The sequence below is a fragment of the Rhinopithecus roxellana genome, chromosome 14, assembly GCF_007565055.1.
Source record: "Rhinopithecus roxellana isolate Shanxi Qingling chromosome 14, ASM756505v1, whole genome shotgun sequence".
NCBI classification, from domain to species: Eukaryota; Metazoa; Chordata; class Mammalia; order Primates; family Cercopithecidae; genus Rhinopithecus; species Rhinopithecus roxellana.
This window is the reverse complement of record NC_044562.1, coordinates 31,240,510-31,265,570: the sequence shown is the minus strand read 5'-3', so window position 1 is coordinate 31,265,570 and position 25,061 is coordinate 31,240,510. Positions and strand designations below refer to the sequence as shown.

The window sequence follows — 25,061 nt, the reverse complement described above, 5'->3', positions numbered from 1 at the left end:
TTGATTCCATGTCTTTGCTATTGTGAATAATGCTGTAATGAACATACACGTCCATGTATCTTTATATGTATTAGTCTGTTTTCACACTGCTATAAAGTCATACCCCAGACTGGGTAATTTATAAAGAAAAGAGGTTTAATTGACTCACAGTTCTGCATGGCTGGGGAGGCCTCAGCAAACTTGCAATCATGGTGGAAGGGGAAGAGGTACATCTTACACGGCAGTAGGCAAGACAGAGTGAAAAAAGCTAACGGGGAAGAGCTCCTTATAAAACCATCAGATCTCGTGAGAACTCACTCACTATCATAAGAACAGGATGGGGAAAACGCCTCCATAATCCAATCACTTCCCAGCAGGTTTCTCCCTCAACATCTGGTGATTACAATTCAACCTGAAACTTGGGGCCAGGTGCAGTGGCTCACACCTATAATCCCAGCACTGTGGGAGGCCAAGGCGGGCAGATCACCTGAGGTCAAGAGTTCGAGACCAGCCTGGCCAATATGGTGAAACCCCCATATCTACTAAAAATACAAAACTTAGCAAGGCACAGTGGTGAGCACCTGTAATCCCAGCTACTCAGGAGACTGGGACAGGAGAATCTCTTGAACCCAGGAGGCAGAGGTTGAAGTGGGCCGAGATCACACCACTGTACTCCAGCCTGGGCAACAGAGTGAGATTCCGTCTCAAAAAAAAAAAAAAAAAAAAAAAAAAAAGATGAAATTTGGATGGGGACACAAAGCCACATCATATCATTATAATAGAACAATTTATATTCCTTTGCGTATATAACCGGTAATGGGATTGCTGGGTTGAATGGTAGTTCTGTCTTTAGGTCTTTGAAGAATCATCACACTGTCTTCCACATTGGTTGAACAAATTTATACTCCCACCAACAGTGTATAAGTGTTCCTTTTTCTCTACAACCTTTCCAGCATCTGCTATTTTTTGACTTTTTAATAACAGCAATTTTGACTGGTATGAGATGGTATCTCATTGTGGTTTTGATTTGCATTTCTCTAATTATGAGTGATGTTGAGCTTTTATTCATGTGTTTGTTGCTCACATGTATGTCTTCTTTTTTTTTTTTTTTTGAGATGGAGCCTCGCTCTATTGCCAGGCTGGAATGCAGTGGCATGATCTCAGCTCGCTGCAACTCCGCCTCCTGGGTTCAAGTGATTCTCCTGCCTCAGCCTCCCGAGTAGCTGAGATTACAAGAGGGTGCCACCACACCCAGCTAATTTTGGTATTTTTAGTAGATAGAGTTTCACCATGTTGGCCAGAATGGTTTCGATATCTTGACCTCGTGATCTGCTCACCTCGGCATCCCAAAGTGTTGGGATTACAGGCATCAGCCACTGTGCCCAGCCTATGTCTTCTTTCAAGAAGTGTCTTTTCATGTCCTTTGCCCACTTTTTTTTTTCCTCAAGACGGAGTCTTGCTCTGTCGCCCAGGCTGGAGTGCAGTGGTGCAATCTCAGCTCACTGCAACCTCCACCTCCCGAGTTCAAGCAATTCTCCTGCCTCAGCCTCCCAAGTAGCTGGGATTACAGGCGCCCACCACCATGCCCGACTAATTTTTGTATTTTTAGTAGAGACGGGGTTTCACCGTGCTGGCCAGGCTGGTCTGGAACTCCTGACCTCAAGTGATCCGCCCACCTTGGCCTCCCAAAGTGCTAGGATTACAGACCTGAGCCACCGCACCCAGTCGTCCTTTGCCTACTTTTTAATGGGGTTGTTTTTTTCTTATACTTTTTTTTTTTTTTTTTTTTGAGACGGAGTCTCGCTCTGTGGCCCAGGCTGGAGCGCAGTGGCCGGATCTCAGCTCACTGCAAGCTCCGCCTCCCGGGTTCACACCATTCTCCTGCCTCAGCCTCCTGAGTAGCTGGGACTACAGGCGCCCACCACCTTGCCCAGCTAGTTTTTTGTATTTTTTAGTAGAGACAGAGTTTCACCGTGTTAGCCAGGATGGTCTCGATCTCCTGACCTCATGATCCACCCGTCTTGGCCTCCCAAAGTGCTGGGATTACAGGCTTGAGCCACCGCGCCCGGCCTTCTTATACATTTCTTTAAGTTCCTTATAGATGCTGGATATTAGATCTTCGTCAGATGCATAGTTTGCAAAACTTTTCTCCCATTCTGTAGGTTGTCTTTTTACTCTGTTTGTAGTTTCTTTTGCCGTGCAGAAGTTCTTTAGCCTTAATTAGATCCCATTTGCCAATTTTTGTTTTTGGTGCAATTGCTTTTGGCGTATTCATCATGAAATATTTGCCCGTGCCTATGTCTGGAATAGTATTTCCTAGGTTGTCTTCCAGGAATTTTATGGTTTTAGGTTTTACATTTAAGCCTTTAATCCATCTTGAGTTAATTTTTGTATATGGTGTAAGGAAGTGGTCTAGTTTAAATTTTCTGCATATGGCTAGCCAGTACTCCCAGCTTATTGAATAAGGAATCCTTTCCCCATTGCTTGTTTTTGTCAGGTTTTGTCAAAGATCAGATAGTTATAAGTGTGCGGTCTTATTTCTGGGTTCTCTATTCTGTTTCATTTTTATGTGTCTGTTCTTTTTTATTATTATTAATGGTTTTAAGGAGCGGAATGTTTAATAGGCAAGAAGGGGCAAGAAGGAAGGGAGAAGACAGAAGGAAGAAGCTCCCCTCTACAGAGACAGAGGGAGGAAGGCTCTCCAAAGCCAAAAGAGGAGGTTCCCAAGTGTGGTGGATACCAGCCAGCTATATATTCAGAGGCTGGAGGAGGTGGTGTCTGATTTGTATAGGGCTCAGGGGATTGGATCCACCAGGCATGTCCTTCACAAAGCCTGCGAAAAAGCTGTCCCTCCCACCCTAGCCTTTTCAATATGCAGTCTGTAATCACGCCTGTAATCCCAGCACTTTTGGAGGCCGAGGTGGGCAGATCACGAGGTCAGGAGATCGAGACCATCCTGGCTAACATGGTTAAACCCCGTCTCTACTAAACAAACACAAAAAATTAGCCAGGTGCGATGGCAGGCGCCTGTGGTCCCAGCTACTCGGAGGCTGAGGCAGGAGAATGGCCTGAACCCAGAAGGCGGAGCTTGCAGAGAGCCAAGATTGCGCCACTGCACTCCGGCCTGGGTGACAGAGCGAGACTCCTTCTCCACCCCCCTCCCCCCAAAAAATCCTAGCTGACTTTGTGATAGTAAAACTTATATGCTTCCTTTTTGTCAGTAACTGTTATCCCGGTTATAAGGATAATAATTAAGCAAAATACAACAGCAATGCAAACTGTCCAATATTTTAGTTAGAAGATGCTACTGTGTATAACACTATTGTAAATAGTAGAGTGAAGACAGCAATTCCCACAAGTGTGGTGTGGCAGATAATTTCCATCTAAAATTTTACTTGCCAGCTGGGCGCGGTGGCTCAGGCTTGTAATCCCAGCACTTTGGGAGGCCAAGGCAAGCAGATCACCTAAGGTCAGGAGTTCAAGACCAGTCTGACCAACATGGAGAAACTCCGTCTCTACCAAAAATACAAAAACTTAATGGGGTATGGTGGCGCATGCCTGTGATCCCAGCTACTCAGAAGGCTGAGGCTGGAGAATTGCTTGAACCTGGGGAGGCAGAGGTTGCAGTGAGCCGAGATTGTTCCATTGTCCTCCAGCCTGGGCAACAAGAGCAAAACTCTGTCTCAAAAAAAGAAAATTGTATTTGCCAAGATATAGAATTCCCCTTTGAAGGTCTATGAAGTTCCTTGGTTTTATTTTCCCAAGCAAAGAAACCTCCGGGTTATGAGCACCTTACTCACTTTCTTTACCTGGCAAAATCTGAAAGATAATTGCCCAGAGCTAGCGTATTGATTCACCTTTTTACCTTACCCATCCCTTTTTTTTTTTTTTTTTTCCAAGCTGCGGAAGATCACCTCTTGATTCACAGGAATAAGCAGGGTGATTCTAAAATGTAGGCCAAAACCTTAAAAACAATGAAACTAGGATTTAATGACAAACGTATGATAAGCTTTGGATCAAAATTTTTCTCTTCGGTCCTCATTTTTGGCAAGCACTAATTATGAATAAACTTTAGTCCTGCTAGAAATAAATTTTCAGTGCTGCAAAAGAAAGAGCACTCAAGGGCAGGCTCGGTGGCTCACACCTGTAATCCCAGCAATTTGGGAGGCCAAGGTGGGCGGATCACGAGGTTAGGAGATCGAGGCCATCCTGGCTAACCCGGTGAAACCCCGTCTCTACTAAAAACACAAAAAATTAGCCAGGTGTGGTGGCAGGCACCTGTAGTCCCAGCTACTTGGGAGGTTGAGGCAGGAGAATGGAGTGAACCAGGGAGGCGGAGTTTGCACTGAGCTGAGATCACGCCACTGCACTGCAGCCTGGGCAACAGAGCAAGACTCCATCTCAAAAATGAATAACAAAAAAAGAAATAGCACTGGAGCATAAATTTAATTTTCTCAGCAAAGCAGTTTTACTTCTATAGAAGGGTGTGTCTCACGGATGGAGCAATGGCAAGAGCAGACCTCAACAAGGGAGGGGAAGGGGTTCTTATCCTAACGCAGCTAGTCCCTACTGCTGTGTCTTTCCCCTATTGGCTAGGGTTGGACCACACAGTCTAAGCTAATTCCAATTGGCTATTTTAAAGAGAGTAGGGGTATGAGCCGGAGTGGCAGGATAGGTAGTTTGGCAGGAAGGATGGTTACAGAACAGGTGACTCAGGATGACTAAGAACAGAGCAGGTGGCCAAGGGTGACTAAGGTCATAGCAGGTGATAGAGGCTAGGAGGGGGTTGTTTACTATAACTAGGGGCAAGGAGATGTAAAGAATGAGAAACTTTAAAATGAAGAACAAAGAACAGTAGAGCTGAACATAATGATACGTTGGTTCTTTGAAGAGGATCTCAGAACTCGTTGTACTTAACAATTTACAGGCTAAAACCTTTGAAGAGGAATTTATTATATCCTACAATCTTATACTTGGCCTGATTATCTGCATAAAGTGCAGCAAGAATTGTTATTTTTACTTACATAGGACTTTTGGATTGGCTTTAATGAAACTCTGTTTCTTTTCTTTTTTTTTTTTTTTTTTTAAGACGGAGTCTCGCTCTGTCACCCAGGCTGGAGTGCTGTGGCCAGATCTCAGCTCACTGCAAGCTCCGCCTCCCGGATTCACGCCATTCTCCTGTCTCAGCCTCCCGAGTAGCTGGGACTACAGGCGCCGCCACGTCGCCCGGCTAGTTTTTTGTAGTTTTTTTTTTAAGTAGAGATGGGGTTTCACCGTGTTAGCCAGGATGGTCTCGATCTCCTGACCTCGTGATCCGCCCGTCTCGGCCTCCCAAAGTGCTGGGATTACAGGCTTGAGCCACCGCGCCCGGCCGAAACTCTGTTTCACAAGGAATTTCAGATAAGACTATTAAAGCCAAGCCCAGCCACGGGTTTGCATCCTCTAACACCTGTGAGTTGGGTGATCCTCTCCTCTTGAGGTCCCAAGATAAACTCAGAGCTTCCAGACCTGTTAGAAAGTTATGTGTCTGTTCTTTTACTGGTACCATGCTGTTTGGTTACTGTGGCCCTGTAGTGTAGTTTGAAGTCAGGTAGCGTGATGCATGCAGCTTTATTCTTTTTGCTTAGGATTGCCTTAGCTATTTGGGCTCTTTTTTCATTCTGTGTGAATTTTAACATAGTTTTTTCTAGTTCTGTGAAGAATGACAATTGTAGTTTAACGGGGATAGCACTGAATCTATAAATTGCTTTGACTAGCATGGCCATTTTACGATGTTGATTCTTCCTATCCATGAGCATGGAATGTTTTTCCATTTGTTTATATTATCGCTGAGTTCTCTGCACACCGGTTTGTAGTTCTCCTTGCAGAGATCTTTCACTTCCCTCGTTGGCTCTATTCCTAGGTGGTTTATTCTTTTTGTGGCAATAGTGAATGGGAGTTCGTTCATGAATTGGCTCTCTGCTTGTCTGTTGTTGGTATATAGGAATGCTAGCAATTTTTGCACATTGATTTTGTATCTTGAGACTTTGCTGAAGTTGCTAATCAGCTTAAGAAGCTTTTGGGCTGAGATGATGGGGTTTTCTAGATATAGGATCATGTCATCTTCAAACAGGGATAGTTTGACTTCCTCTCTTCCTATTTGAAGGCCCTTTTTTTCTTTCTCTTGCCTGATTGCTCTGGCCAGAACTTCCAAAACTATGTTGAATAGGAAAAATATAAATTTTAAAACATAAGTATTTTTAAAACTTTTAAGTTCAACTTACCAGTCATGTAATTCTCATCATAAATCTAGTGAATGTTAACATTTTTTAGAAACGGGGTCTGACTGTGTTGCCCAGGCTGGTCTTCAACTTCTGGCTTCAAATGATTGGCCTCCCAAAGTGCTGGGATTACAGGTGTAAGCCCCTGCACCCAGCCAAGGGGTCTTTAATTAATAATTGGTTGGTCTTCTTTTCAAAATTAAAACTACTTTAGGGCCGGGCACGGTGGCTCAAGCCTGTAACCCCAGCACTTTGGGAGGCTGAGAAGGGCGGATCACGAGGTCAGGAGATCGAGACCATCCTGGCTAACATGGTGAAACCCCATCTCTACTAAAAAATACAAAAAATTAGCTGGGCGAGGTGGCGGGCGCCTGTAGTCCCAGCTACTCAGGAGGCTGAAGCAGGAGAATGGTGTGAACCCAGGAGGCGGAGCTTGCAGTGAGCTGAGATCCGGCCACTGCACTCCAGCCCGGGCGACAGACCGAGACTCCGTCTCAAAAAAAAAAAAAAAAAAAAAAAACTACTTTAGGCAGCTTATACTGCAGTTGTTCATCCAATATATTTTATTTCTTTTTTTTAAAGCGATTGATTGATAAATCAGCCTCCTTAATACCCTTACTGCAAACTAATAAAAGTAAACATATAAATACAGTAAATCTTAATTTCTTTCTTTTTTTTTTTTTTTTTGAGATGGAGTCTCACTCTGTCACCGAGGCTGGAGTGCAGTGGTGCAATTCTGCCTCACTGCAAGCTGCACCTCCCGGGTTCACGCCATTCTCCTGCCTCAGCCTCTCCAGTAGCTGAGACTACAGGTGCCCGCCACCACGCCTGGCTAATTTTTTGTATTTTTAGTAGAGACGGGGTTTCACCATGTTAGCCAGGATGGTCTCGATCTCCCAGCCTTGTGATCTGCCCGCCTCGGCCTCCCAAAGTGCTGGGATTACAGGCGTGAACCACCGCACCTGGCCTTATTTCATTATTTTTTTAATGTTCGGTTCTACTTGCAATCTCAATAAGAAACTTTAAAATTCTAAATCAATTATTCAGTTACCCAATTTAAACTCGAATCTGTAGACGTATCTTTTAAGCACTCTAATATGCCAATTTTAAACATTTTAAGAACCCGAAATAACAGAGCTCTTTCCTTTCGCTGCTGCAGCCGCAGCCATAAGTACGCTCAGGCTTTAGAAGAGGTTCGCTTCTAGTGTCCTCCACTGTGGCAAGAAGAAGGTCTGGTTGGACCCCAATGAGACCAGTGAAATCGCCAATGCCAGCTCCCATCAGCAGATCCAAAAGCTAATCAAAGATGGGCTGATCATCCACAAGCCTGTGATGGTCCATTCCCGGGCTCCATGTCAGAAAAACACCTTGGCCCGCTGGAAGGGCAGGCACACGGGCATAGGTAAGCAGGAGGGTACAACCAACGTCCAAATGCCAGAGGTCACGTGGATAAGGAGAATGAGGATTCTGCTGGCTACTCAGAAGATACCGTGAATCTAAGAAGATTGGTCACCACATGTATCACAGCCTGTACCTGAAGGTGAAGGGGAATGTGTTCAAACACAAGCGGATTCTCCTGGAACACATCCACAAGCTGAAGGCAGACAAGGCCTGCAAGAAGCTCCTGGCTGACCAGGCTGAGGCCCGCAGGTCTAAGACCAAGGAAGTGTGGGTGGAGGATTACCCAGGTGCTGAGGCAAGAGACTCAAGGCACAGACTGTTTCAGTATAATAAAGAAAATAGTTAGAATAAGAATAATCAGAATACAAATTAGATATAGAGATGATCATGGATAATTATCAATCATTATTATAAACATTATTAATCATTAGTTTTTAATATTACTCTTTGTTGCATTACTAATAAAACTTAGGAATAACCGACAGGTATAGGGTGAGGTGCTGAAGGGACATTGTGAGAAGTGACCTAGAAGGCAAGAGGTGAGCCCTCTGTCATGCCCACACAAGGTCCGCTTGAGGGCTCCTTGGTCATGCGGTAATGCCAGTGTCTGGGAAGACACCCATTACTTATCTGACCGCGAAAGGGAGTCTCCTTTCCCTGGAGAAGTCAGGGAACACTCTGATCCACCAGCTTCTTGTGGGAGGCTGGATATGATCCAGGCCTGCCCGCAGTCATCCAGAGGCCTAAACCCCTCCCTGTGGTGCTTGTCCACTTTCATGTTCCTCCCATACTCCTGGTTCCTCTTTGAAGTTTGTAGTAGATAGCAGTAGAAGAAATAGTGAAAGTCTTAAAGTCTTTGATCTTTCTTTTTTTTTTTTTTGAGACGGAGTCTTGCTCTGTGGCCCAGGCTAGAGTGCAGTGGTGCAATCGCGGCTCACTGCAAGCTCCGCCTCCCAGGTTCACGCCATTCTCCTGCCTCAGCCTTCCCAGTAGCGGACTACAGGTGCCGGCCACCACGCCCAGCTAATTTTCTTTTGTATTTTTAGTAGCAACGGAGTTTCACCGTGTTAGCCAGGATGGTCTTGATCTCCTGACCTTGTGATCCACCCACGTCGGCCTCCCAAAGTGATGGGATGGCGTGAGCCACCTCTCCCAGCCTGATCTTTCTTATAAGTGCATAGAAGAAAATGCTGACGTGTTCTCTCTCTGCTTCGACTACCTAAGAGGGAAGGGCACCCTGTCCTGTGATCACGTGACTTGTTTCACCTTATCAATCACTTAGAAGAGTCACCCTTCTTACCCTGCCCCCTTGTCTTGTATGCAATAAATATCAGCGCGCCCAGCTGTTCGGTGCCACTACCAGTCTCCAAGTCTTGATGGTAGTGGTCCCCCAGGCCCAGCTGTTTTCTCTTTATCTCTTTGTCTTGTGTCTTTATTTATTACAGTCTCTCATCTCCACACACGGGGAGAACACCCGCTAAGCCCTGTAGGTCTGGACCCTACAGGTGGATCACTTGAGGTCAGGAGTTCAAGACCAGGCTGGCCAACATGGTGAAACCCTGTCTCTACTAAAAATACAAAAATTAGCTAGGTGTGGTAGCGGGTGCCTATAGTCCCAGTTACTTGGGAGACTGAGGCAAGAGAATCACTAGAACCTGGCAGGAAGAGGTTGCAGCTGAGATCATGCCACTGCCTTCTAGCCTAGGTGACAGAGTGAGACTCCATCTCAAAAATAATTAAAATAAAAACAAACAAACAAATAAATAAAAATACAAAAATTAGCCGGGCTTGGTGGCACACTCCTGTAGTTCCAGATACTCAGGAGGCTGAGGCAGGAGAATCACTTACTTTGGGTCATATCTTCGAAGGTCATTTTTTTTTTTTTTTTTTGGAGACAGATTACAGGCATGTGCCACCACTCCCTGGTAATTTTTGTATTTTTAGTAGAGATGGGTTTCACCAGGTTGCCCAGGCTGGATCTCAAACTCCTGGCCTCAAGTGATCCACTCGCCTGGAACTCCTAAAGTGCTGGGATTGCAGGCATGAGCCACTTCGCCTGGCCTCTTCTAAGGTCATTCTAATGATCCATTTCTTCACTCTGCCTCTTAAGAATATCAAATGTGGGCCGGGCACGGTGGCTCACACCTGTAGTCCCAGCACTCTGGGAGGCTGAGGCAGTCAGATCACAAGCTCAGGAATTCAAGATCAGCCTGGCCAATATGGTGAAACCTCGTCTCTACTCAAAGTACAAAAATTAGCTGGGTGTGGTGGCACGCGCCTGTAGTTTCAGCTACTCGGGAGGCTGAGGCTTTAAGAAGAATTGCTTGAACCCGGGAGGCAGAGGTTGCAGTGAGCTGAGATTGCGCCACTGCACTCCAGCCTGGGTGACAGAGCGAGATTGCGTCTCAAAAACAAAACCAAAAATATATCAAATGCTCCCTCTGCTGGACAACACCTCAAACTTGTGCTGAGCCTCAAACCTGCAATGTCAGTTCCCTCCAAAGTCTAGGTGTGGTAAAGTGGGTTGATGGCCCTTTAAGAGGCACTAGCCAGCTCTGGTTGCCATGGAGACAGCTGGACACAGACCGGGTAGAGGCCCACAGCATGTCCTCCAAAGTTTACTCCACAGGTGGGAAGAGGACTGCTGGGGTTGGAGGCGGGGATCCTCTTCTTTCTCCCAATCCACCCTCAGGGTAGTCTTAGAGGATTCTGTTCTTGGGTGCTGGGGCTGGGACTGAGGTACCCTGCCCCTGCCCTTCTCCCCAGGGTCTGCCATCTTAGCCTCTCCTCCCTCTGTAGGCTCCAGAGCCAAGGACCACCAGCCCTCGGGTGTGGAGTGTCTGCCACTCCCAGAGGCCAATGCTGAAGCCATCGACTTCCTCAGCTCCCTCCGTGAGCTCAGACAGTGTTGGGGTTGGGGGTGCGGGAGGGTTGCAAGTCTGGAGAGGAGGGAAGAGAGAAGGTCCAGGCTCTCTCTCTCTCTCTCTCTCGCGCGCGCGCGCGCGCGCGCGCGCTCGCTCGCTCGCTCGCTCTCTCTCTCTCTCTCTCTCGCTCTCCCTCTCTTTCTCTCTCTCTCTCTTTCTTCTTCGATTCTCCTGGGACTCAGAAAAGGCCTGAGGCCTGTTTGCTGACATTCTTCAAGGGAAGGTCCCCCGGGGACATGGGGACTTGGGGCAGAAGTCTTCACCTGTCCATGAGGAACAGTGAGGAAGGCTGTGGGATGAGGAGGCAGCTGGGGACTGTGGGGACACTGGTGGTCATGGGGTCAGAGGATTGGATGGGGGCCCAGGAGCAGGGGCTTTATCTGTTCCCACGGGCCCCTCACCCCAGATGAGGAGGAGCTACAGATGCTGTTCTTCTCTGAGACGCTGGCCATGGTCTCAGACACCGGGGAGCCTCAGGGAGAGCTGACCATTGACGTGCAGAGAGGGAGATACCGGGAAAAGCTCGGCGTGCTGACATACTGCCTTTTCGTGCATGCCTTTAGCAGAGGCTTCTTGGACAAAATGCTCTGCGGAAATTCCCTCCTGGGTAGCGTTCCTGCCGCCTGCTGCCTGTCACCCTCCCCGTCCTCCACCCCTCCCCTCCACTATTCCTAGAATCTTTTTTCAGGACCAAGCCCTTGGCTTTGCCTTGGACCAGGACAAGGCACAGGGTCGGGGAGGGACCAGTGAGTTCCTCATGGACTCGGGATGAGGGCACCTCTTACCCATCCTGTAGTTTTTCTGGGACCATATTACACCTAGTCTTCCAGCCTGGGCCACCACTTTCCCTTCCTTCGGACTCTGACCCACATCTCCTGTGACGTCAATGCCTGTGTCCCTGCACCCCAGGCTATCTCTCAGAGAAGCTGGAGCTCATGGAACAGCACAGCCAAGACTTCATCAAGGTACTTCCCAGGGCCCCAGCCTTGACCCAATCCAGGGGAGAGAAGAGAGATTTTGACTTAAAAAACAGCAGCAACAACAAACCAAAAAACCTATTTCATACACAGTGAAGCTGAAGAATAGCAGTCGTGTTATGATGCAATATAAAGCTTAAAAGCAATGCACTTTAGAACACTGATGTTAAAAGACGGGGCTGGGCTGCGCACAGTGGCTCACGCCTGTAATCCCAGCACTCTGGGAGGCAGAGGTGGGCAGATCACCCTGAGGTGAGGAGTTTGAGACCAGCCTGGCCAACATAGTGAAACCCCATCTCTACAAAAATTAGCCAGGCGTGGTGGCACACGCCTGTAGTCCCAGCTACTCAGAAGGCTGAGACAGGAGAATCGCTTGAACCCAGGAGGCGGTGGTTGCCGTGAGCTGAGATCGCGCCACTGCACTCCAGCCTGGGTGACAGAGCAAGACTCCATCTCAAGAAAAAAAATAAAAAAACAACGAGCATGGGCCAGGCACAATGGCTCAAGCCTATAATTCCAGCACTTTGAGAGGCCAAGGTAGGAGGATCCCTTGAGCCCAGGAGTTTGAGCCTGGGCAACATGGCAACACCCACCAAAAATGTTTACAATTTGTGTACAAAAAATACAAAAAGTAGCGGCTGGGCGTGGTGGCTCACGCCTGTAATCCCAGCACTTTGGGAGGCCGAGGCAGGCGGATCACGAGATCGTGACCATCCTGGCCAACATGGTGAAACCCTGTCTCTACTAAAATACAAAAAAAAAAAAATTAGCCAGGCGTGGTGGCATGCGCCTGTAGTCCCAGCTACTCAGGAGGCTGAGGCAGGGGAATTGCTTGAACCTGGAAGGCAGAGGTTGCAGTGAGCCGAGATCATTAGGCTGCACTCCAGCCTAGCGACAGAGCGAGTCTCCGTCGCAAAAAAAAAAAAAAAAAAGTAGCCGGGTGTGGTGATGTGTGTCTGTAGTCTCAGCTACTTGGGAGACTGAGGTGGAAGGTTCAGTGGAGCCCAGGAGGTCGAAGTTGCAGCGAGCAGTGTGCGCGCCGCTGTACTCCAGCCTAGGTGACAGAACAACAACAACAAAAGATGGAGGCGGGTGCAGTGGCTCACGCCTGTGATCCCAGCACTTTGGGAGGCCGAGGCGGGTGGATCACGAGGTCAGGAGTTCAAGACCAGCTTGGCCAAGATGGTGAAACCCCACCTCTACTAAAAAGGCCAAAAAAAAATTATCTGGGCATGGTGGTGGGCACCTGTAATCCCAGCTACTTGGGAGGCTGAGACAGGAGAATTGCTTGAACCCAGGAGGTGAAGGTTGCAGTAAGCCGGGATCGCACCACTGCACTCCAGCCTGGGCAACAAGAGTGAAACTCTGACAAAAAAAAAAGATGGGGATGGTTTCTCTGGGAAGGTTTTTAGACTGGAGTAGTTTCCAGTGTGTAAACAGGTCATGTTCACATTCCACAAGTTAAGTAAGTGGCAAGGGCTGGGTGTGAGGGGCACAAAGCTGGGGGACTTGGAGGCCAGGTGCAACAGGCCCCCAGGGAAGGCTAGGCTCTGGGAAAGGCCAGCCCACCAGGCCTTCAGGGAGGCACTGGGCTCTCAGGCTGGAGGATGATGGGTGTGGGCTGGGTTCAGAGTTTGGGTATCAGGAGAACTTATCAGTGGCAACCTGCTGTCCCTGCGCCTGGCCCACCCCCATCTTTTAAAACCAGTGTTCTGAAGTGCATTGCTTTGAACTTTATATTCATCATAACATGACTGCTATTCTTCAGTTCCACTGTGTATGAAAGGTATTTTTTGGTTTTTGTTGCTGCTGTTTTTTATTTTGTAATTTATTATTATTTTTATTTTTATTATTATTATTATTTTTTTTTTTTTGAAACGGAGTCTCGCTCTGTCGCCCAGGCTGGAGTGCAGTGGCCGGATCTCAGCTCACTGCAATCTCCGCCTCCCGGGTTCACGCCATTCTCCTGCCTCAGCCTCCCGAGCAGTTGGGACTACAGGTGCCCGCCACCTCGCCCAGCTAGTTTTTTTTGTATTTTTAGTAGAGACGGGGTTTCACCGTGTTAGCCAGGATGGTCTTGATCTCCTGACTTTGTGATCCGCCCGTCTCGGCCTCCCAAAGTGCTGGGATTACAGGCTTGAGCCACTGTGCCCGGCTATTTTTATTTTTTTTTTTGAGACGGAGTCTGGCTCTGTCGCCCAGGCTGGAGTGCAGTGGCCGGATCTCAGCTCACTGCAAGCTCCGCCTCCCGGGTTCACACCACTCTCCTGCCTCAGCCTCCCAAGTAGCTGGGACTACAGGCGCCTGCCACCACGCCCAGCTAATTTTTTGTATTCTTAGTAGAGACGGGGTTTCACCGTGTTAGCCAGGATGGTCTTGATCTCCTGACTTTGTGATCTGCCCATCTCGGCCTCCCAAAGTGCTGGGATTACAGGCGTGAGCCATCGTGCCTGGCCCTAATTTATTGTTATTATTTTTATTATTGAGACAGAGTCTTGCTCTTATCACCCAGGCGGGAGTGCAGTGGTGCAATCTCAGCTCACTGCAACCTTCACCTTCCGGGTTCAAGCAATTCTCCTGCCTCAGCCTCCCGAGTAGCTGGGATTACAGGCATTCTCCTGCCTCAGCCTCCCGAGCAGCTGGGATTACCACGCCCAGCTTAATTTTTGTATTTTTAGTAGAGACGGGGTTTCACCGTGTTAGCCAGGATGGTCTCGATCTCCTGACCTCGTGGTCTGCCCGCCTTGGCCTCCCACAGTGCTGGGATTACAGGCGTGAACCACTGCGCCTGGCCCAGCTGCTGTTTTTTTAAGTCACAATCTTTAAACCTCAGTTTTCTCATTAATGGAGAAGGGTCAGGTGACCTCTGGGGGACCCAGGGAGTCCCTGATCCTCCCTGGCATGCTCTGGCCCTCAGTTCCTCATCCTCCCCATGGAACGGAAGACAAGTTTGCTGAAGCAGGATGATCAGCTGGCTGTGACCAGAAGCATCAAGGAGGGTGAGGTAAGGATGAGAGGCAGATGGGAGTTGCACTCCACACTGTGAACCCAGAGTATCTGAGACAGGTCCCAATCAATTTAGAGACTTTATTTTGCCAAGGTTAAGGACACATCCATGACACAGCCTCAGGAGGTCCTGTGGACATGTGCCCAAAGTGATTGGGGCACAGCTTGTTTTTATTTTTGTTTGTTTGTTTTTTGGTTTTTTTTTGAGACAGAGTTTCACTCTTGTTGCCCAGGCTGGAGTGCACTGGTGCGATCTCGGCTCACTGCAACCTCCGCCTACCGGGTTCAAGTAATTCTCCTGCCTCAGCCTCCCGAGTAGCTGGGATTACAGGTATGCGCTACCACGCCTGGCTAATTTTGTATTTTTAGTAGAGGGGGAGGTTTTCCATGTTGGCCAGGCTAATGTCAAACTCCCGACCTCAGGTGATCCGCCCGCCTTGGCCTCCCAAAGTGCTGGGATTACAGGCATGAGCCACCACGCCCAGCCCACAGCTTGGTTGTATACATTTTAAGGAGACATGAAACATCAATCAACACATGTAAGATATACATTGGTTCACCAGGTGCAGTGCTTCACACCTGTAATCCCAGCACTTCAGGAGGCCAAGGTGGGCAGATCACGAGGTCAGGAGATCGAGACCATCCTGGCTAACACAGTGAAACCCCGTATCTACTAGAAATACAAAAAATTAGCCAGGCGTGGTGGTGGGTGCCTGTAGTCCCAGCTACTTGGGAGGCTGAGGCAGGAGAATGGCGTGAACCTGGGAGGCGGAGCTTGCAGAGAGCCGAGATCATGCCACTGCACTCCAGCCTGGGTGACAGAGCAAGACTCCATCTCAAAAAAAAAATAAAAATAAAAAATGTACATTGGTTTGTTGGGAAAGGCAGGACAACTCGAGGCAGGGAGGGGGCTTCCAAGTCATAGGTAGATAAGAGACATGCTTTTAAGTTTCTGATTAGCCTTTCACTGAATACACAATTTACATGTGATGGGGGGTAGAAAAGTAGTCACTTATGCTTTAGTCTGGCTTAGTGAAACAATAGAGCAGAGAAAGCCATCAGATATGCACTTATCCACGTGAGCAGAGGGATGACTTTGAGTTCTGCCTCTCCTTTGTCCACAAGCAATTTCCTTGTGGGCAAATAGTGAGGGAGGTATGTAGCTTTTTTTTCTCTTAGTAGCTACCTTATTTAGGAATAAAATGGGAGGCAGCTTTGCCTGAAGCAGCTCCCAGCTTGACTTCCCTTTGGCTCAGTGATTTGGGGTCCCAAGATTTATTTTTCTTTCACAATGTCCTCTTCAGAACCCTGAGAAGGGACCAGATTAGATGAAACCAGGAGTCCGTATCGGGGGAAACCCCACCCCCGATATTCAACATGGGTTCTTTTCTATTTCCCTAAGCATTGGCTGGTCTGAGAAAGGGAAAGAGTACAAAAGAGATAAATTTTAAAGCTGGGTGTCAGGGGAGACGTCACATGTCGGCAGGTCCCGTGATGCTCCTGAGCCATAAACCCAGCAAGTTTTTATTAGCAATTTTCAAAAGGGGAGGGAGTGCACGAATAGGGTGTGGGTCACAGAGATCACATGCTTCACAAGGTAACAAAATGTCACAAAGCAAATGGAGGCAGGGCAAGATCATAGGACCACAGGACGGGGTGAAATTAAAATTGCTAATGAAGTTTTGGGCACACATTGTCATTGATAACATCTTATCAGGAGACAGGGTTTGAGAGCAGACAACTGGTCTGACCAAAATTTATTAGGTGAGAATTTCCTCATCCTAATAAGCCTGGGAATGCTATGGGAAACCAGGGCTTATTTTATCCCTTTGTCTTCGACCATAAAAGACAGCTGCCCCCAAAGCAGCCATTTTAGAGGCCTACCCTCAGGGGCGCATTCTCTTTCTCAGGGATGTTCCTTGCTGAGAAAAAGAATTCAGCAATATTTCTCCTATTTGCTTTTGAAAGATGAGAAATATTGCTCTGTTCCGCCCGGCTCACCAGCAGTCAGATTTTAAGGTTATCTCCCTGAACATTGCTGTTATCCTGTTCTTTTTTCAAGGTGCCCAGATTTCATATTATTCAAGCACACATGCTCTACAAACAATTTGTGCAGTTAACGCAATCATCACAGGGTCCTGAGGCGACATACATCCTCCTCAGTTTACGAAGATGACAGGATTAAGAGATTAAAGTAAAGACAGGCATAGGAAATCACAAGGGTATTGATTGGGGAAGTGAGAAGTGTCCATGAAATCTTCACAATTTATGTTCAGAGATTGCAGTAAAGACAGGCGTAAGGAATTATAGAAGTATTAATTTGGGGAACTAAAAATATCCATGAAATCTTCACAATTTATGTTCTTCTGCCATGGCTTCAGCCGGTCCCTCTGTTCAGGGTCCCTGACTTCCCACAACAAGTCCGGACTGAGGATTCATTAAAAACCATATGCCCGCCGGGCACGGTGGCTCAGGCCTGTAATCCCAGCACTTTGGGAGGCCGAGGTGGGTGGATCACGAGGTCAGGAGATCATGACCATCCTGGCTAACATGGTGAAACCCCATCTCTACTAAAAATACAAAAAACTAGCCGGGCGTGGTGGCGGGCGCCTGTAGTCCCAGCTACTCCGAGGCTGAGGCAGAAGAATGGCGTGAACCCGGGAGGCGGAGCTTGCAGTGAGCCGAGATTGCACCACTGTACTCCAGCCTGGGCGACACAGCGAGATTCCGTCTCAAAAAAAAAACCATATGCCCAGTTGAAAGCCAGGCGCACAGTGGCTCACGCCTGTAATTTCAGCACTTTGGGAGGCCGAGGCAGGCGGATCACTTGAGGTCAGGAGGTGGAGACCAGCATGGCCAATATGGTGAAGTCCCGTCCCTCATAAAAACACAAAAATTAGCCAGGTGTAGTGTCATGCGCCTGTTATCCCAGTTACTCGGGAGGCTGAGACAGGAGAATCGCTTGAACCCGGGAGTTGGAGGTTGCAGTTAGCCAAGATTGAACCACTTCACTCCAGTCTGGGCAACAGAGCAAGACCCTGTCTCAAAAAAAAAAAAAAAAAAAAAAAAAAAAAAAAAAGGCCAGGCACAGTGGCTAACGCCTGTAATCCCAGCACTTTAGGAGGCCAAAGCAGGCCTATCACCTCAGGTCAGGAGTTCAAGACCAGCCTGGCCAACATGGTGAAACCCAGTCTCTGCTAAAATTACAAAAATTAGTCAGGCACGGTGGCCTGTAATCCCAGCTAGTTGAGAGGCTGAGGCAGAAGATCATTTGAACCCAGGAGGCGGAGGTTACAGTGAGCTGAGACCATGCCATTGTACTCCAGCCTAGGTGACAAAAAGCAAAACTCCGTCTAAAAACAAAATAAACAAACAAACAAACAAACAAAAACCATATGCCCAACACCTGGCTTGCCCACCCGTTTTCCCCTGCCCCTTGCTGGTTCCAGGTCCCTGACCCAGATCTGTTCTGAACAGGAAGTGAAGACTGGAGTGACTTCTTTCCCGTGGAGCTCAATCAAGGGCTTCGTCTCAGAGGCTGCCAACCTGGTGCTGCTCAGGGTGATGGCCTGGCGGAGGATGGTGCCCAGCAACGCCCGCTTCCTGGCCTTGGACACGGAGGGCAAACTCTGCTATTTGACCTATGTGAGGGGTCTCCCTGGGCAGGGGACTTGGCTTGGGAGCAAACTAGAAAGGGCTTGAAAAGCACTGAGATCGGGAACAACTGTGGAGTAGAAAAGGGAGGCAGGTGGGGAGAAAACAGCACAGGTGGGAATGGGGCTTTCAAGGGCAGGAAAGCATGTTTGGGAGTGTGGGGCAGATGAACTGAGAGCGACTGAGAGGTGGGAACAGTTCAGAGAAGCAACCCTTCTGCACAGAAGTCAGTCCAGGAAAAATAAATACAGTGCAGGGCTGATTTAAAAAATACATCATTTTTGCCAGGCACAGTGACTCATGCCTGTAATCCCAGCACTTTGGGAGGTAAAGGTGGGCAGATCACTTGAAGTTAGGAGGTCAAGATCAGCCTGGCCAACATGGTGAAACCCTGTCTCTACTAAAAATATAAAAATTGGCCGGGCACGGTGGCTCAAACCTGTAATCCCAGCACTTTGGGAGGCCGAGACAGGCGGATCACGAGGTCAGAAGATCGAGACCATCCTGGCTAACACGGTGAAACCCCGTCTCTACTAAAAAAAAAAAATACAAAAAAAAACTAGCCGGGCGAGGTGGCGGGCACCTGTAGTCCCAGCTACTCGGGAGGCTGAGGCAGGAGAATGGCGTAAACCCGGGAGGCGGAGCTTGCAGTGAGCTGAGATCGCGCCACTGCACTCCAGCCTGGGCGACAGAGCGAGACTCCGTCTCAAAAAATAATGAAATAAAATAAAAAATAAATAAAATAAAAATACAAAAATTATCTGGGCATGGTCGTGAGCGCCTATAATCCTGGCTACTCGGGAGGCTGAGGCAGGAGAATCATCCCTTGAACCCAGGAGGCAAAGGTTGCAGTTAGTCGAGATGGCACAACTGCACTCCAGCCTGGGCAACAGAGGGAGACTCTGTCTCAAAAAAATAAATAAGGCCGGGCGCGGTGGCTCAAGCCTGTAATCCCAGCACTTTGGGAGGCCGAGACGGGTGGATCACGAGGTCAGGAGATCGAGACCATCCTGGCTAACATGGTGAAACCCGGTCTCTACTAAAAATAGAAAAATCTAGCCGGGCGTGGTGGCGGGCGCCTGTAGTCCCAGCTACTTGGGAGGCTGAGGCAGGAGAATGGCGTGAACCTGGGAGGCGGAGCTTGCAGTGAGCTGAGATTCGGCCACTGCACTCCAGCCTGGGCGACAGAGCAAGACTCCATCTCAATAAATAAATAAATAAATAAATAAATAAATAAAAATAAATCATTTTTTAACTTTAGGAAGTATAACTGTCCAACTTTACTGAAATATTCCTTTATTATTTCATTTGTTTGCTTGTTTGTTTGAGACAGAGTCTCGCTCTGTCACCAGGCTGGAGCGCAGTGGCACAGCCTTGGCTCACTGCAACCTCCGCCTCCTGACTTCAAGCTATTTTCCTGCCTCAGTCTCCCAAGTAGCTAGGAATACAGACATGTGCCACCACGCCTGGCTAATTTTTGTATTTTTAGTAGAGATGGGGTTTCACCATGTTGGCCAGGCTGGTCTTAAACTCCTGATCTCATGATCCACCTGCCTCAGCCTCCCAGAGTGCTGGGATTACAGGCGTGAGCCACCGCGCCCGGCCCTTCCTTTATTATTTCTTAACCCCAGAGGGTGTTCCATTTCTGTTTTGTTTTTTGTTTTTAACTAAAATTTCATGATCACATGCCTAGGACTTGCTGCAATAGGTGATTTTAGAGCCGTGTCACTGAACACACAATTTCCAGTGAGACACTATGGGGGCTGATTTGTGTTTCTTTGACCATCTTTGTAAATTACATTCCAGACTTGTCTATCAAAACACCCCAAGCAGCAATACATTTGACATGAACAAACACAATCCATTCCCCTCCGTGTTCTTTGAAACATGTGTTTAACATTAGCACTTTTCTCTCCATAGCCGCAGCTATAACAGGGGTTTAAGTTTTAATTACAACAGGGACAGCCTGCCAGCAACAGCACAGGTCTGAGGTGGCCACAAATCTGTCTGGTCTCACACCTCTGAGCCTCACTTTACCTCCACCCACTGGCCCTAGTAGCTCATCCTCCCTCTCCACTCCCACACCCCTCCCCATACTGCTTCTCATCCCTGTAACAGAATTTGCCAACTAGAAGCACTTGGTCAGCGTGATGACATGGGAAGGGTCAGGGCACGGGCAACCTGGAGCTAGCTCCCTATGAGGGGTCGCCAACTGAGCTTGGAGGTTTGGAGATGCAACCTCAAATGTTGGGAGGTTATGAGATACAGAAAAGGCTGAGATAATGGAGAGCCCTTGGCGGGCATCCACCTTACCTCCCACCCCCCAATTTTGGCTGTTGCCAGCAAGACCTGGGCTTCCAGACCATCCAGGTAGACCATCAGCAAGCCAAAGTCTTCATCGTGGAGCAGACTGTCCACTCAGAGGAGGGCATCCCCATGTCCTGCCAGTACTACCTGCTCTCCGATGGGTGAGCTGCTGATGGTGGGCCCAGAGGGATGGTGCTGAGCTTGTAGGTGCTCAAGGAGACCAGCTGCTTCTGGGGATAGCACCAGGAAGAGCTGGCATTGAGATAGGAGTGTCCCTCTGCTTTATCCATATCATTCACTCTTCATTTATTTGCTCGTCCTCTTAACCCTCACAGCGCCTCCCAAACCTCACTGCACACCACAGGCCTGAGGTGTAACTAGTGAAGCCACCACTGTGTAAGGGGTAATATTGAAAACCAGCAAGGTTTGAATGACTGCACACCTGATGAAATCACTGTGCTGGAAGAGTTGCCTGTGGCAGGCTGCCATGCAGTCTCCAGCAAAGCACTGGCTCCAAATCATAAGAAAATTCAGGGCCGGGAGTGGTGGCTCACGCCTGTAATCCCAGCACTTTGGGAGGCCAAGGCAGGCGGATCACAAGGTCAGGAGATTGAGACCATCCTGGCTAACACGGTGAAACCCCGTCTCTACTAAAAATACAAAAAATTAGCCAGGTATGGTGGCGGGCACCTGTCCCAGCTACTCGGGAGGCTGAGGCAGGAGAATGGTGTGAACCCAGGAGTCAGAGCTTGCAGTGAGCCGAGATCGTGCCACTGCACTCCAGCCTAGGGGACAGCAAAGAAAATTCAGGTGGAAGAAAGAGGTTTTTTGTTTCTATTTGAGACAGAGTCCAGCCGAGTTTATTTCTTAAAATTTCAGAATACGTACTGACATGATCGCTACACTGGGGAAAAGGTAATCAAAACATTGTTGGCTTTATCTCATAACTTAGTATGTTTTTGGTTTTGGTGCACTCATAGCCCACTGCAGCCTCCAACTCCTGGGCTCAAGCAATCCCCCTGCTTCAGCCTTCCTAGTAGCTAGGACTACAGGTATGCACCACAGCTCCAGGCCAACCTTTCTATTTTGAATGCCGTATAGCAGGAGATTTCATAATTTTTCTTTTCTTTCTTTCTCTGTCTCCTTCCTTCCTTCCTTCCTTCCTTCCTTCCTTCCTTCCTTCCTTCCCTCCCTCCCTCCCTCCCTCCTTCCTTCTTTCCTCCCCTCCTTCCCTCCCTTCCTCCCTCCCTCCTTCCTCTCTCCCTGTTTCTTGATGGAGTCTCGCTCTGTTGCCTAGACTGGAATGCCATGGCATGATCTTAGCTAACTGCAACCTCTGCCTTCCGGGTTCAAGTGATCCCCTTGCTTCAGCCTCCCAAGTAGCTGGGACTACAGGTGCCTGCCACCATGCCTGGCTAACTTTTGTATTTTTAGTAGAAGCGGGGTTTCACCATGTTGGCCAGGCTGGTCTCGAACACCTGACCTCAAGTGATCCACTCATCTTGGCCTCCTAAAGTGCTGGGATTACAGGCATGAACCACTGCAACAAGCGTGAGCCACTGTGACAGGCCTCTTTCTCTTTTTGAGACAGTCTTGCTCTGTTGCCCAGACTGGAATACAGTGATACAATCTTGGTTCACTACAACCTCCACCTCCCAGGTTCAAGTGATTCTCATGCCTCAGCCACCGAAATAGCTGGGATTACAGGAGCCTGCCATGTCTGCCCGGTTTTTTGTATTTTTAGTACAGATGGCATTTCACTATGTTGGCCAGGATGGTCTCAAAACTCCTGACCTCAAGTGATCCACCCATCTCAGCCTCCCAAAGTGCTAGGATTACAGGCATGAGCCACCGTGCCTGGCCAAGAGGCTCCATGATTTACTAGTGCTGTACCTCTAAAGATCCTTTTTGTTTTTTTTAAATGGGGAGCCTAATACTTGCCAAGCCCTGTGTGTTATGTGGAGATCCAGAAATGACCACCACCCAGGAACTCAAAAAACAAGAGAGAGAGGCAGAAGTAAAGAGGCCCAGGACAGGTCTCTCAAGGGGCACTGTCATGTATGAGTCAGCTTAGGCTGCCATAACAAAATACCACAGGCTGGGTGGCTTCAAGAGAAATGTATTTGCAGGAAGGCTGGAAGTCCAAGATCATGGTGCCATCAGAGTTGGTTTCTGGTGAGGGCTCTCTCCCTAGCTTGCAGATGGCTGCCTTCTCAATGTGTCTTCACATGGCCTTTCTTCTGTGCATGAGTGAAGAGAAAGCTCTCTGGCATCTCTTCCTTTTCTTATAAGAGAACCAATCCTATCTGATTAGGGCCCCACCCTTATGACTGCATGTAACATAATGACCTCCCCAAAGGCCCTACCTCCAAATACCACCACACTGGGGGTTAGAACAACAATTCAGTCCATACCAGGCTGCCTGGGAAGATTCTCACTCTCGCATGTTGTGTTGCACTCCAGGCACCTGGCCAAGAGAATACAGGTGGGCTCCCCAGGATGCTGCATCATCACCAAGATGCCCATCTTGAGGGAAGAGGGTGAGTGAAGCCCAGGCCTTGGGCATCCAGGGAATGTGAAGGGGAGTGGGGAAACCTGGGCCTTCCAGGATGCAGGGGGCTGGACCGAGTGTGCGGGACAGGAGCCTGGAATCAGCTGGAGAACATCTGCCCTCCAGCCTCTGACCCCAAGCAGTAAGAGGAGGATCTTTCTTACTGGGAGTCCCTTCCTGCAACTCTGCCCATGTGTGCAGAATCCTGGGGTTTCACCTGAGCCTTCTGTTTGGATGTTCTCGGGATCCCGCTGTGTATCCAGGGAAGGTTCTGGGGTGGGGACGCCCAGCCTTCTTTGTTCTCCACCCAGATGAGATTGAGCCACGCCCAGTGTTTGAGAAGAAGCCCCCGGTGTGGGAGGAGGATATGGAGCTCTATTCGAAGTTCCTGGACCGTAAGGTGAGGGCAGGCTCCACCAGCCTGGGGTTCCCATTCCCCCATCGGCCTTAAATTCATTACTGATCTCTCTGCCCCTGATTGAAATGCACACCCACAGGGGCTAGAAGTCTCCAGTGCCCCTTAGCTCTCCTTGGAGCGAGTGGGTGGGGGCTCCTGGGGCGCGGGGATCCCGTCCGGCTGAGGCTCTGGCTCTGTCCCCCGCCAGGAGGAGCTCCGGCTCGGCCACGCCAGCTATCTACGGCAGCACCCCGAAGCCCACGCGCTCATCTCCGACTTCCTGCTCTTCCTGCTGCTGCGCCAGCCGGAGGACGTGGTCACCTTCGCCGCCGAGTTCTTCGGCCCCTTCGACCCGCGGCGTCCGTCGTCACCGGCCTTGGGCTCCTCCCACCGGCCCAACCCTTTCCGCTCCCTGGAGCCGGAGGGAGACGCCCGCTCGGGGGCGGGCTAGGCTGGGCCCAGGCCGGGACAGGGCGGGAAACCAGAAGTCGGGCTGGGACGCGGGCGGGACGCGCCGGGGCGGGGGCGCTTTCCGGGCTCTGGTTTTGGGGGAATAAACGGGGCCCTCCCGCGGCTCTGTAGCGCCCGCCGACAGCTTCCCTGGCTAGCCTCTCGTGTCTCGGGCTAGAAATAGAAACCATTACCGTCGTACCTCGAGCGGATTTCAGCCTTTCCTCCTAGATGCTGTTTTCTTCGTTATCTCCATTCTGCAGATAAGAACACAGAGGCACACGAAAGTTTAACTTTTGGAGTTGGCAGGTGGGGAGGCAGAATTTGAACCTGAACGTTGGACTTGAAAGCCCACACTCGGCCAGGCGCGGTGGCTTAAACATGTATTCCCAGCACTTTGCGAGGCCGAGGCGGGCGGATCACCAGGTCAGGAGATCGAGACCAGCCTGGGCAACATGGTGAAACCCCATCTTTACTAAAAATACAAAAAATAGTCGGTCGTGGTGGCGCGCGCCTGTAATCCCAGCTACTCAGGAGGCTGAGGCAGGAGGATCGCTTGAACCCGGGAGGCGGAGGTTGCAGTGAGCCGAGATCGCGCCATTGCACTCCAGCCTGGGCGACAGAGCGAGACTCCGTCTCAAAAAAAAAAAAAAAAAGAAAGAAAGAAAGAAAAAGAAAAAACCCACACGCTTACTAGATTAGCACGGAGGGGCGGAGCGCCTTGGCACTCAGATCTTACGGTCGCGGTCGCCGCAGAGCATAATTGCCCAACCCACCGCCCAAAGAAAAAGAACATGCGGCGGGGACTGGGGAGGGAGGAGGGCCGACGCGGAGCACCGCTGGCTTAGCTCAAAACCCCTGAAATCTCGCAAACGCAGCTAGCACTCATGCTCAGCTCCTCCCGGTTCCCACTGACACACAGGGACCCCCAAGCTCCGGAGGTGGGGGGTCCGAGAGTAAAAATAATGGGCAGATGATCATCACATCCTCTGGGCTCATCGTGGAACGTCAGTGCTGACCAGTGGCTTCTGTCCGGATGCTCTGTAGCAAACTTGAGGCAAGCTCCCCTGAGGAAGTGGTGGGGGTACAGGCTCCCTCCCTCCCTTGTTTGTTCATCAGACCTGCTGCTGCAGACCCCAGAGACGCTTTGCTCTC

At 49.3% G+C, this 25,061-nt stretch overlaps 1 protein-coding gene, 1 long non-coding RNA gene and 1 pseudogene across 3 annotated transcripts; 2 read left to right on the top strand and 1 right to left on the bottom strand.

Moving 5' to 3' along the window:
- The window catches only part of LOC104660077, a 17,189-nt pseudogene extending 6,956 nt beyond the window's left edge, over window positions 1–10,233 (top strand).
- On the top strand, window positions 10,226–24,035 carry CATIP (ciliogenesis associated TTC17 interacting protein). 2 transcript variants are annotated; one of them, XM_010360222.1, is made up of 10 exons: window positions 10,226–10,269; window positions 10,440–10,532; window positions 10,971–11,171; window positions 11,474–11,529; window positions 14,459–14,545; window positions 18,025–18,192; window positions 20,545–20,669; window positions 22,972–23,048; window positions 23,371–23,459; window positions 23,665–24,035. In XM_010360222.1, the coding sequence occupies exons 1-10, from the start codon at window positions 10,245–10,247 to the stop codon at window positions 23,905–23,907; spliced, it is 1,164 nt and encodes a 387-aa protein (XP_010358524.1). In that variant the 5' UTR covers window positions 10,226–10,244; the 3' UTR covers window positions 23,908–24,035. The 2 variants fall into 2 exon arrangements, with proteins under 2 accessions (XP_010358524.1, XP_030772947.1); XM_030917087.1 differs by having other exon boundaries at window positions 10,227–10,269; window positions 10,407–10,532.
- On the bottom strand, window positions 22,923–25,061 carry LOC115893299. Its single transcript, XR_004053301.1, has 2 exons — window positions 24,601–25,061; window positions 22,923–24,163 (listed from the first exon to the last, which is right to left on the bottom strand). It is a non-coding gene; the product is annotated as an uncharacterized LOC115893299 (long non-coding RNA).

Bases quoted from the DNA above. Each gene is read 5' to 3' on its own strand.
- CATIP (XM_030917087.1), top strand. From the start codon at position 10,245: ATGTCCTCCAAAGTTTACTCCACAG. The intron at 11,530-14,458 runs GTACTTCCCAGG...TCTGGCCCTCAG, and splicing joins ACAGCCAAGACTTCATCAAG to TTCCTCATCCTCCCCATGGA. The intron at 23,049-23,370 runs GTGAGTGAAGCC...TTCTCCACCCAG, and splicing joins GCCCATCTTGAGGGAAGAGG to ATGAGATTGAGCCACGCCCA.